The 12,722-nt window shown below is 44.7% G+C and overlaps 1 protein-coding gene across 4 annotated transcripts in view; it reads right to left on the bottom strand.

Annotated features, from left to right (window-relative positions):
• Window positions 1-1,956: 1,956 nt before the first annotated feature.
• NDUFA10 (NADH:ubiquinone oxidoreductase subunit A10) overlaps window positions 1,957-12,722 on the bottom strand; it is an 82,236-nt gene continuing 71,470 nt past the window's right edge. For all 4 annotated transcript variants that reach the window (XM_073306822.1, XM_073306824.1, XM_073306821.1 and 1 more), the window contains one exon: window positions 1,957-2,403. In XM_073306822.1, coding sequence (XP_073162923.1) covers window positions 2,340-2,403 — 64 coding nt within the window. In that variant the 3' untranslated portion in view covers window positions 1,957-2,339. The remainder of the gene's footprint in view (window positions 2,404-12,722) is intronic.

Genomic DNA, 12,722 nt, shown 5'->3' with positions numbered 1-12,722 from the left:
GCCTATCTCAACATCTAACATGGCCCCCAAGGCAGTTTTTAAAGAAGTCTTTTCACAATAGGCTTAGTGCAAGAAAAGGGAGCTGGCCAGACGTGGTTGCTTAGACAAGAGCATTGCCCTAAATGTTGGAATGCCTGGCAGCACTTTCATTCAATGATTAAAGTACTTAGCCCATAGCAGAAAATGCCGAATTATGACAGACTGAATCTGGACAGCGCTGCTAGAAGTAATGCCAGGAAGCCTAATTTTTATGACTGGTAACTAAAGCCACTAGCTGTCACCTTCAGCCCCCAACTAAAACCCCTCCAACGCATTATTAAGGATCTACAACCTATCCTAAAGGATGACCCAACACTCTCACAAATCTTGGGAGACAGGCCAGTCCTTGCCTACAGACAGCCCCCCCAATCTGAAGCAAATACTCACCAACAACCACATACCACACAACAGAACCACTAACCCAGGAACTTATCCTTGCAACAAAGCCCGTTGCCAATTGTGCCCACATATCTATTCAGGGGACACCATCACAGGGCCTAATAACATCAGCCACACTATCAGAGGCTCGTATACCTGCACATCCACCAATGTGATATATGCCATCATGTGCCAGCAATGCCCCTCTGCCATGTACATTGGTCAAACTGGACAGTCTCTACGTAAAAGAATAAATGGACACAAATCAGATGTCAAGAATTATAACATTCATAAACCAGTCAGAGAACACTTCAATCTCTCTGGTCACGCAATCACAGACATGAAGGTCGCTATCTTAAAACAAAAAAACTTCAAATCCAGACTCCAGCGAGAAACTGCTGAATTGGAATTCATTTGCAAATTGGATACTATTAATTTAGGCTTAAATAGAGACTGGGAGTGGCTAAGTCATTATGCAAGGTAGCCTATTTCCTCTTGTTTTTTCCTCCCCCCCCTCCCCCCCACCAGATGTTCTGGTTTAACTTGGATTTAAACTTGGAGAGTGGTCAGTTTGGATGAGCTATTACCAGCAGGAGAGTGAGTTTGTGTGTGTATGGGGGTGGGGGGGATGTGAGAAAACCTGGATTTGTGCTGGAAATGGCCCACCTTAATTATGCACATTGTAGGGAGAATGGTCACTTTGGATGAGCTATTACCAGCAGGATAGTGAGTTTCTGTGTGTGGTTTTTGGGAGGGGGGTGAGGGGGTGAGAGAACCTGGATTTGTGCAGGAAATGGCCCCACTTTATTATCATGCACATTGTGTAAAGAGTTGTCACTTTGGATGGGCTATCACCAGCAGGAGAGTGAATTTGTGTGTGGGGGGTGGAGGGTGAGAAAACCTGGATTTGTGCTGGAAATGGCCCACCTGATGATCACTTTAGATAAGCTATTACCAGCAGGACAGTGGGGTGGGAGGAGGTATTTTTTCATATTCTCTGTGTATAAATAAAGTCTGCTGCAGTTTCCACGGCATGCATCTGATGAAGTGAGCTGTAGCTCACGAAAGCTCATGCTCAAATAAATTGGTTAGTCTCTAAGGTGCCACAAGTACTCCTTTTCTTTTTGCGAATACAGACTAACACGGCTGTTACTCTGAAATAAAGCCAAATGAATCATTTATTTAAAAGAACTCTGTAACTTAGATTTTTAGAGACATATAAAATAATAATGACTTTTACTTTGCCTTTTATACTCCAACATTTTGATTTATGGTTTTATATTAGAGGAAGAAATTAGTGCTCAACAGCTGGCAATTATTATGAAATCTTTACAGTTTTAAGTGCAAAAAATACTTTGTTTAAAAGTGAGCACTACCCACTTTCCTTCTCTTGGTGGTGTTTTTAAAAATATATATATTTGTTTGCTTTGATGTCAATACCTATGAAAGACCTATTTATAGAAATATAGCTGCATCAGAATGGTGTGCCTAACAGAACTGTGTATGACACGGGGATGGAAATATAAATTGAAAAAATCATTAGGATACAGGTTTTATTTCTTTTCAGTTCAGTCAAACAATCACAATCCTGTATAATATTAAGCCCCCGTTTTGATGACGATTCCCTGTTGATCTTAGAAAGGCTACCACTGCAATGTCATATTATTACAATTATTGTGGATCATTCTAAAATAAAAATGAGCTGAATTCCATGAAGAGGCAAGACATTTCCTTAAATATTACGGTGGTTTGGTTTACTTTGAGACCATTCTCTTACACTCTAATTTCCCGACCATTTACATGTGTGTTCTTTGTGCTACATATACAGTCAATGGTGAGCAGAGAGACTGAAAGCAGCTTCTATATCATTCAAGTTCTGTGGTCATTCAGTGTCAGGGCTTCAAAGCACGGCGGGTTTCATTTCAGCCAGATCCACTTGTCCCCCACCTCGGAGTTGTAACCTTTGTCAAAATTGCGACCAGGAAGCTAGAGAAAAACAAACAAGTCCGGTCAGGGCTAGGCCATTTATGATGATAAATCATTTCTTCTTCTTCTTCCACACTTCACCTCCCCACCCCCAACACGTTTGGCCAGGATTTCAATTTAAAAAAAGACAAGTGATTTTTGGGTGCCCAATTTTCAGGGGGAGACCGCTCATTACTTCCTGAACATCAGGCCTCTTTAAAGTAACTTCAAATGGGCATCCACAATGAGAAGTTGCTTTAAAAATACCATTGGCCAATATTTCTCTTGGTTGACAGCTTCAGAAACCTGGACACCTTCCTAGGATATCCTAACAAGTAATCTTAATGAGAAGGGATCCTAAACGTTTAAAGGGTTCATTGTAGTTTGTCCCACAGAAACGGAGTAAGAGTGTAGAAACTAATCCCAAACTAAATGCAAATTAAAAATACAAAAGATGGCATGCATGAAAAATCCAGTTAATTATTACAGTAAAACTAATCCATTTAAAACACATTAATATTCAGCCTTTATATGCAGATCTAACTTGAATTTATTAAAACAGAAAACTTTTTCCAGGGGTCACTGTTTTCATTGCATTGTCAATTTGCATTTAACAGACAACTGTTTCCTAATTTGCATGGAACAGATTGACAGAGCCAGAAGAGTACCCAGAAGTCACCAACTACAGGACAGGCCCAACAAAGAAAATAACAGAACGCCACTAGCCATCACCTTCAGCCCCCAACTAAAACCTCTCCAACACATCATCAAGGATCTACAACCTATCCTGAAGGACGACCCATCACTCTCACAGATCTTGGGAGACAGGCCAGTCCTTGCCTACAGACAGCCCCCCCCAATCTGAAGCAAATACTCACAAGCAACCACACACCACACAACAGAACCACTAACCCAGGAACCTATCCTTGCAACAAAGCCCGTTGCCAACTGTGTCCACATATCTATTCAGGGGACACCATCATAGGGCCTAATCACATCAGCCACAATATCAGAGGCTTGTTCACCTGCACATCTACCAATATGATACATGCCATCATGTGCCAGCAATGCCCCTCTGCCATGTACATTGGTCAAACTGGACAGTCTCTACGTAAAAGAATAAATGGACACAAATCAGACGTCAAGAATTATAACATTCAAAAACCAGTTGGAGAACACTTCAATCTCTCTGGTCACTCAATTTCAGACCTAAAAGTGGCAATTCTTCAACAAAAAAACTTCAAAAACAGACTCCAACGAGAGACTGCTGAATTGGAATTAATTTACAAACTGGATACAATTAACTTACGCTTGAATAGAGACTGGGAGTGGATGGGTCATTACACAAAGTAAAACTATTTCCCCATGTTTATCCCCGCCGCTGCCACTCCCCACTGTTCCTCAGACGTTCTTGTCAACAGCTGGAAATGGCCCACCTTGATTATCACTACAAAAGGTTCCCCCCCGCCCCCACCCCGCTCTCCTGCTGGTAATAGCTCACCTTACCTGATCACTCTGGTTCAGTGTATATGGTAACACCTATTGTTTCATGTTCTCTGTGTATATCAATCTCCCCACTGTATTTTCCACTGAATGCATCCGATGAAGTGAGCTGTAGCTCACGAAAGCTTATGCTCAAACAAATTTGTTAGTCTCTAAGGTGCCACAAGTACTTCTTTTCTTTTTGCGAATACAGACTAACATGGCTGCTCCTCTGAAACATGGCAGCTAAAGTTCCTCATACCATTTATTCAGGTCTCAACAACTTCATCTGAAAACAAAGTGATGACAATCTTTGGTTGGGACACATCACAATTTTATTACTACATGCTACCTATACACAGTGTAATGCATTTCCAAATAGAATATTACTTGACACACTGTCATAGAATCATAGAATATCAGGGTTGGAAGGGACCTCAGGAGGTCATCTAGTCCAACCCCCTGCTCAAAGCAGGACCAATCCCCAACTAAAGCATCCCAGCCAGGGCTTTGTCAAGCCTGACGTTAAAAATATCTAAGGAAGGAGATTCCACCACCTCCCTAGGTAATGCATTCCAGTGTTTTACCACCTTCCTAGTGAAAAAGTTTTTCCTAATATCCAACCTAAACCTCCCCCACTGCAACTTGAGACCATTACTCCTTGTTCTGTCATCAGCTACCACTGAGAACAGTCTAGATCCATCCTCTTTGGAACCCCCTTTCAGGTAGTTGAAAGCAGCTATCAAATCCCCCCGCATTCTTCTCTTCCGCAGACTAAACAATCCCAGTTCCCTCAGCTTCTCCTCATAAGCCATGTGTTCCAGTCCCCTAATCATTTTTGTTGCCCTCCGCTGGACTCTCTCCAATTTTTCCACATCCTTCTTGTAGTGTGGGGCCCAAAACTGGACACAGTACTCCAGATGAGGCCTCACCAATGTCAAATAGAGGGGAATGATCACGTCCCTCGATCTGCTGGCAATGCCCCACCATATAGATCCCAAAATGCCATTGGCCTTCTTGGCAACAAGGACACACTGTTGACTCATATCCAGCTTTTTGTCCACTGTAACCCCTAGGTCCTTTTCTGCAGAACTGCTGCCGAGCCATTCGGTCCCTAGTCTGTAGCAGTGCATGGGATTCTTCTGTCCTAAGTGCAGGACTCTGCACTTGTCCTTGTTGAACCTCATCAGATTTCTTTTGGCCCAATCCTCTCATTTGTCTAGGTCCCTCTGTATCCTATCCCTACACTCCAGCGTATCTACCTCTCCTCTCAGTTTAGTGTCATCTGCAAACTTGCTGAGGGTGCAATCCACACCATCCTCCAGATCATTTATGAAGATATCGAACAAAACCGGCCTGAGGACAGACCCTTGGGGCACTCCACTTGATACCGCTGCCAACTAGACATGGAGCCATTGATCACTACCCGTTGAGCCTGACAATCTAGCCAACTTTCTATCCACCTTATAGTCCATTCATCCAGCCCATACTTCTTTAATTTGCTGGCAAGAACACTGAGGAAGACCGTGTCAAAAGCTTTGCTGAAGTCAAGGAACAACACGTCCACCACTTTCCCCTCATCCACAGAGCCAGTTATCTCGTCACAGAAGGCAATTAGATTAGTCAGGCATGACCTGCCCTTGGTGAATCCATGCTGACTGTTCCTGATCACTTTCCTCTCCTCTAAGTGCTTCAGCATGGATTCCTTGAGGACCTGCTTCATGATTTTTCCAGGGACTGAGGTGAGGCTGAATTGCCTGTAGTTCCCAGGATCCTCCTTCTTCCCTTTTTTAAAGATGGGCACTACATTAGCCTTTTTCCAGTCGTCCGGGACTTCCCCCGATCGCCATGAGTTTTCAAAGATAATGGCCAATGGCTCTGCAATCACATCCGCCAACTCCTTTAGCAATCTCGAATGCACCGCATCCGGCCCCATGGACTTGTGCTCGTCCAGCTTTTCTAAATAGTCCCGAACCACTTCTTTCTCCAGAGAGGGCTGGTCACCTCCTCCCCATGCTGTGCTGCCCAGTACAGTGGTCTGGGAGCTGACCTTGTTCGTGAAGACAGAGGCAAAGAAAGCATTGAGTACATTAGCTTTTTCCACATCCTCTGTCACTATGTTGCCTCCCTCATTCAGTAAGGGGCCCACACTTTCCTTGACTTTCTTCTTGTTGCTAACATACCTGAAGAAACCCTTCTTGTTATTCTTAACGTCTCTTGCTAGCTGCAACTCCAAGTGTGATTTGGCCTTCCTGATTTCACTCCTGCATGCCCGAGCAATATTTTTATATGCTTCCCTGGTCATTTGTCCAATCTTCCACTTCTTGTAAGCTTCTTTTTTGTGTTTAAGATCAGCAAGGATTTCACTGTTAAGCCAAGCTGGTCGCCTGCCATATTTACTATTCTTTCTACACATCGGGATGGTTTGTCCCTGTAACCTCAATAAAGATTCTTTAAAATACAGCCAACACTCCTGGACTCCTTTCTCCCTCATGTTATTCTCCCAGGAGATCCTGCCCATCAGTTCCCTGAGGGAGTCAAAGTCTGCTTTTCTGAAGTCCAGAGTCCGTATTCTGCTGCTCTCCTTTCTTCCCTGTGTCAGGATCCTGAACTCAAGCATCTCATGGTCACTGCCTCCCAGGGTCCCATCCACTTTAGCTTCCCTTTTAAATGGAAACCAGCCTTCTGGATAGATTTTAGACAGCTCTCCCCTTAACATTCTAGAAAGTTCAGTCTGCCCAAACATCTCATGTCCCCTTCAAGTGGGATCCCAATGGACCCTCCAGCTGGCATGATCCAACTTTTTAGACAGTTACTTATCTAAAAACAGTTCTGGCTGACCATTTCTGTGGTATAGCCCAGGCCCAACCCTCTAGGATGTGTTGGCCTAAGACCATAAGGGAAAGGGAAACTGAGGGGGGGAGGGATAGCTCAGTGGTTTGAGCATTGGCCTGCTAAACCCAGGGTTGTGAGTTCAATCCTTGAGGGGGCCATTTAGGGATCTAGGGCAAAAATTGGGGATTGGTCCTGCAGGGGGTTGGACTAGATGACCTCCTGAGGTCCCTTCCAACCCTGATAGTCTATGATTCTATGATCAGGACTTGAAGCTGACTGGTAAGAGGAATGAGTGGAGAGAAGTGTGCAATTGTGAAAACCAAGGAACAGGTGGGGAGTGCAGAGAAAAGGGGAGTGGCCAGGATTGCTAGGAAAGGAGATAGCGCAGCAGGATAAATCCTAACTTGAGAGAGGACAGGAAGGGGGGTTATAGATGGAAGTAAAGCAAAGGTGCATGGGAAGAGCTGAACAAGAATCCTATTGCTTGGTAGGATGGGACGCTTTAATGGGAAGCAACTCTGGGATCCATGTCTGAGCTGGGCAGGGGATCAGCAGACCTTCTGAGCGTGAGCAAGAGCATGGAAAATTCAAGTGCAACATTAAAAAAGACAATCCCTTTATGGACAGTCTCATGCAGTTTCTCAGTACACACACAACTCTTCTACTTCAAGAACTACTTCCTGCAAGGAGGTGGAAGGAAAGAAGCGCAGGCAGACTTGCGGAGCAATGCCAGGACAGCACAGTCCCCTGCCTGTGCACGTGAACAGGAAGTAGAACCAAAGCATTACACAGCCTACATTTTCAGTATCCAGGAACAGCACAAAACCACCCCAGAGTACACAGTGAAAAATCCAACTGCAATACAGAATTAAATTTCAAGCTGCTAAGATTTTGGGGTGGGGGCCGTAGGGTGTTTCGAGTATCAGCATTTTTAAAGGGTTACAAATTATAGTGTCTAAGGCCAGGCCTAAACTAGGAAAGGTTTGCTGGGATAGCTATCCTGACAGAACAGATATTGGCAAAAAGGTGCTCTGGCTGTCAAAGCTTATTTCAGTTCCCCAAGTGAAAGAAGGTACATCAGCAAATGCACTTTTATGCCACTAAAACTGCGACTTTATAAGGCCTATGGTTGGTATAGAAACATAAGAAAAGTTACACCCCTAGCCAATATTAATAAACTAGTGAAAGTTTTAACATAGACCCAGTGCAAACTAACACACCCAGTAGAGAGACAACGTGGGTGAGGTAATACCTGATTGGACCAGCTTCTGCTGGTGAGAGAGACAAGCTTTCGAACTTACACAAGAGCTCTTCAAGTCTTGGGACCAACACATCTATAATACTGAACGTACTCAGTGGACACATACTGAGGCCTGAGTCTACAGTCTGATCCATATGGGTGAAACCAGACATCAAATACCTACTTTGGCAACAAATCCCCCAAATCCAGTGAGAGGCCAAACAGAGGTAAATACATCTCAGCCTTTTTAAACTCCCAGCTGTTAACAATGCCTTTGAAGGAGGCACGGACAATGACCTAAGAATGACAGAAGTTCTCAGGTTCCCATTAGATAACAAAAGCCGTCTACCCCTCTAATGAGCTGGTACATAACTATCATCAAATATACAAAGTACATCACAGTTCTGTAAGATGATGCTCAGCATGTGAAGAAAACGTAACTGTAAAAATCTACTGTGATCTCAACGATTTCTTTTTAAATGCCAAACATTGATCTCTGATGTACAAAACACTTCCCTGCCTCGTTTCCCCACATAGATAGCGGTGATATAGCAAGAACCACAGGCTTATCATTTTTCTTTTTTTAAAGAACAAATGAAGTCTGAACAAAGAACTATTTAGAGTAAGTGCACCTGTTCACAGCATGGGAAGAGGGGTCCAATTAGGTATTGATGTGGTCGATAGCAGTTTGCTATGCCACAGAGTATTTATGTATTTAACAAAAATGGCCTCATCCTGGATTAAGGTAAGAAAGCAACGTCTGTTACGACAGAGATCAAATGAGTCACAAATAGTTTCCATGTCTTGAACACGAACACACACACAACCCACCTAGTAGAAACTATTACAAGTCACCCTTGATCAGATTCTCTAAGGTTTTTAATTTAAAAGTTGCCTCTTAATGTCTTGTCTAAATATCAGACGCAATCATGCAGTCCTGTTAACAGCAACTCCTGCTGATTGAAGAGTAGATTTGTGATAGCAAGTCATTTGTTTCCATCTCTGCAACACAAATTTACAGTGGAAAGCTGGAGAAAAAAAAAAAAATCTCTCAGGGCATCAGGGCTGGTGTGTTCAGCCTGCATCTATTAATTCTAGCACAAAAATTGCTCTCCCCAGCCTTGTTAAGGCAGATTTAAAGAAATTCCCAGATTATTAAAGCAAAGGGGGTCTCTGGGAAAAAAACATGAATTTTATTATTTCATTTCTGAGTAAATATCCACTCTAAAAAACCCCATATTGTAACCCCACCACAGTTCAAATTATCCAGTACAAAGATGCCATGTGTTTTTTGTTAGAGATATAAAGTACATCAAAGCCATTGTTATAATATGTATTAATTGAAGGAGGGACTGAGTTGTTCAGTCAGGCTTTCACATTGGGCCTTGGCAAAGACATTTGTTAAAATACAGAGCCAAGATTATATGAATTTGAGGACGTATTACTAGACAGGCTCTTAAACTGCTTAAAATTCAAAGGGAAAATAATACAGTTAAATGAAGTAACGTATCTAGTAAGCCATGCCATGTAGCAACAACTCAGAAAACAAACCTGCAGCAATGAAGTGGATACAAGAGGACTTAACTGAAAAAGTGATGTAACTCCAAAATTATTACAAGAATATAGATATGGTTTGTTCTGAACACACTTCACAGAGAATGCCACCTTCCTGTGAATGTAGAATGTCTGAGAAAATATTTTCCAGTGATTCTAGTGAAGTCCTTTTATGTCATTTAAACATGCATTTAAAAATAACTTGTGGGTAAGTACATTTTAGTCATAAGTCAACTTTTTTTCTTTATGTAATAGGCAGAAGAAGAACTTGAAATGCACTGCATCTCAGTCCCATTCCCTGTCCTCCCCCACCCAAAAAACAAAAACAAAAAAAAACAACAACCTGGGCTCCTAGGAGGGGGTTCCATCTTACCTACCTACACCCACACCTTTTTGGTCAGAGGTGCGGAAAGATCGTCCTGATTACCTGCTACATTCCCTTTTGTTCTAACAGGAGTTAGAAAAGTTCTAAGTCTCATGGATAATAAAAAGAAAAGGAGTACTTCTGGCACCTTAGAGATTAACAAATTTATTTGAGCATAAGCTTTCGCGAGCAGCTCACGAAAGCTTATGCTCAGATAAATTTGTTAGTCTCTAAGGTGCCACAAGTCCTCCTTTTCTTTTTGCGGATACAGACTAACATGGCTGCTACCCTGAAACCTGTCATTATGCAATGGATAATAAACAACTTCTCAGAGAGCAGTAATGAAAATCAGTTAATCCACATAATTAATGAGAGTGGCTGGCCCGTTTGCAGTACTACTCTGTGCTTGAGAAAACTAGTCGATTTCACTAAGGCTTGAATTAGACTAAAGGGAAGATGCAGCTGACTGGCAAGGTAAAAATCAGAACAAGCGTCTCCTCATACAATTAAGAGGGAAACATTTAGGGCCAGGATCTTGTCCCAATTACATCTGTTTTGTGATGACATAAATGGCCAGCCAAAGAATCCCCGGTTTAGAGGATTTCTCCGGTGGGGCAGAAGCAGCATAGTTGAACCTATGTCACCCTCTCTTGTAGCCTTTAGCATAGGGTGTGCGGCCAGGGAAAGGGGTGTAGCTGGAACACTGCTATCTCTGCCTATCCCCAACTGTTTGAATTGCCCCTGGGAACAAAGGCAACCTTAAGTGCCATGATTAGGGAGGGAGGAGAGGTATGAAACACAGTCAAAGCCACCTTTGTCCTTTTAATTCCTCCTGGGCCTTGCACTGCACACAGCATGGCCAGATCTGTGGACTCTGTCATTACACAGGGCTTGGCTTCACTTGTGAGTTAGAGCGCATTAAAGCAGCCCCGGGCACCCTAACTCATGACACATCCACACTGGCAAGGCACGTAGAGCGCGCACACTCCGTGGCTGGAGTGCTCCTGGTAATCCACCTCCACGAGAAGCACAACGCTTTCTGCGCCCCAGCAGGAGTGCCGCGGTGCCAGTGTGGATGCCCTGGTCTATTAATGCGCTCTGATTGGCCTCTAGAAGTATCCCACAATGCCTGTTCTAGCCACTCTGGTCATCACTTTGAACTCTACTGCCCTGCCCTCAAGTGACCAACCGTCAGACCCACCCTTTAAATTCTCTGGGAATTTTGAAAATCCCCTTCCTGTTTGCTCATCCAGGCGTGGAGTGCTCTCAGCGAATCTTTCCAGGTGACCATGCCTCCATGCGCCAAGCAATCCCCCACGATGGACCAATGGTGAGGTGCTGGACCTCATCAGTGTTTGGGGGGAGCAAGCTGTCCAGGCCCAGCTGTGCTCCATACATAGGAATTACGATACCTTCGGGCAGATACCAAGGGACATGATGGAAAGGGGCCATGATTGGGATGCACTGCAGTGCAGGGCTAAAGTGAAGGAGCTGGGGAATGCCTATTGCAAAGCCCGCAAGGCAAACCACCGCTCTGGTGCTGCCCCTGCAACCTGCCGTTTCTACAAAGAGCTGGACACAATACTTGGGGGCGACCCCACCTCCACTCTGAAGGCCACCACAGACACTTCAGAGCCCAGTGCAACAAGGCAGGAGGAGGTGGAAAGCGGGAGCAAGGGTGCTGAGGAGGAGGGGGACAGCCCGGCATCCCTAGAAACATGCAGCCAAGAGCTGTTTTCAAGCCAGGAGAAAGTTGGCCAGTCACAACGGACAGTGCTTGTGGAAGAACACACAGCAGAGGAGGTGCCCAGTAAGCGGCTTTTATTTTGGGAAGGAAGTTGTTTGGTGAGGGCTCTTGGGGCAAAGAGCATTAGGGCTGCATGCATGTCTCGATGCGGAACAGGGCACTGATGTGCTCTCTCATCGCAGTAATCGGCCTCAGTGATCTCTTCAAAGGTCTCATACAGAAGCTGGGCAATCCACTTGTGCAGGTTCCTTGGCAGAGCTACTGTGCTCCTTGTCCAAGTAAGGCTAACATGTCTGCGCCACTGTGCCGTGAGGGGCAGGGGGACCATTGCTGCACACACGAAAGCTGCATATGGGCCAGAGCGGAAGCCGCATTGTAGTAGAAGACCCTCCCTTGCTTCCCAGGCCACCCTCAGCGGCGAGATATCTTCCAGAACGAACTCATCCTGTGGAAAATGTGGGGACAGTGTTCAGTATAGGGGCCCCCTGCAGCTGTTGGCTCTCCCCAAGGCACAGAACCCCAGAGGACAGTACGGCCGTGAAACAAATCAGTCCCCTTACCCCTGTGCTTACTCATCATTTTGGGGCTCCTGTAGGTTGTGCGCGCTCGCTTTGGGATGGGCAATTTCTGCTACTGTTTACACTGTGCTTGTCTTTAAGTACAGGCGAATCATTGCTCTGTCTGGTGTGAACAATGCTGCCTCTGTTAAGTGTTGCATTTTGGCTTTACAGATGCAACCTTGAGATCCCAGCCATCCTTGTTATCAAAGGCCGAAAGACTCCAAAGAATCAGGAAGCGTCCACAAAGAAGCAAACAGGACCTGCTGTGTGAAGTAATGCAGCAGTCTCTAATGAAAATAAAGAAGTGCAGGAGTGGTGGGAGAGTGAAAGGTGGGTCCGCCAGCAGAAGGCGGATCACTGGCATCAAAGCACAGAGCGGCTGCTAAGCATCATGGAGCGCCAAGCGGACTTGATACAGGTGCTCGTAGCAATACAGGCGGTGCACTTCCGTGCCTCCTCCCCTCCCCCCGCAGCCTTTGTCCCAAAACTCTCTCTCTTGTTCCCCCATGTCACCTCCAATCCACTTTCCCCAACATCTATGTTCTTATCACCACCAGC

The sequence above is a fragment of the Lepidochelys kempii genome, chromosome 11 (genome assembly GCF_965140285.1).
Source record: "Lepidochelys kempii isolate rLepKem1 chromosome 11, rLepKem1.hap1, whole genome shotgun sequence".
NCBI classification, from domain to species: domain Eukaryota; kingdom Metazoa; phylum Chordata; order Testudines; family Cheloniidae; genus Lepidochelys; species Lepidochelys kempii.
Note: the sequence above shows the minus strand (reverse complement) of the source record. Positions and strands in the feature narration are given on the sequence as shown.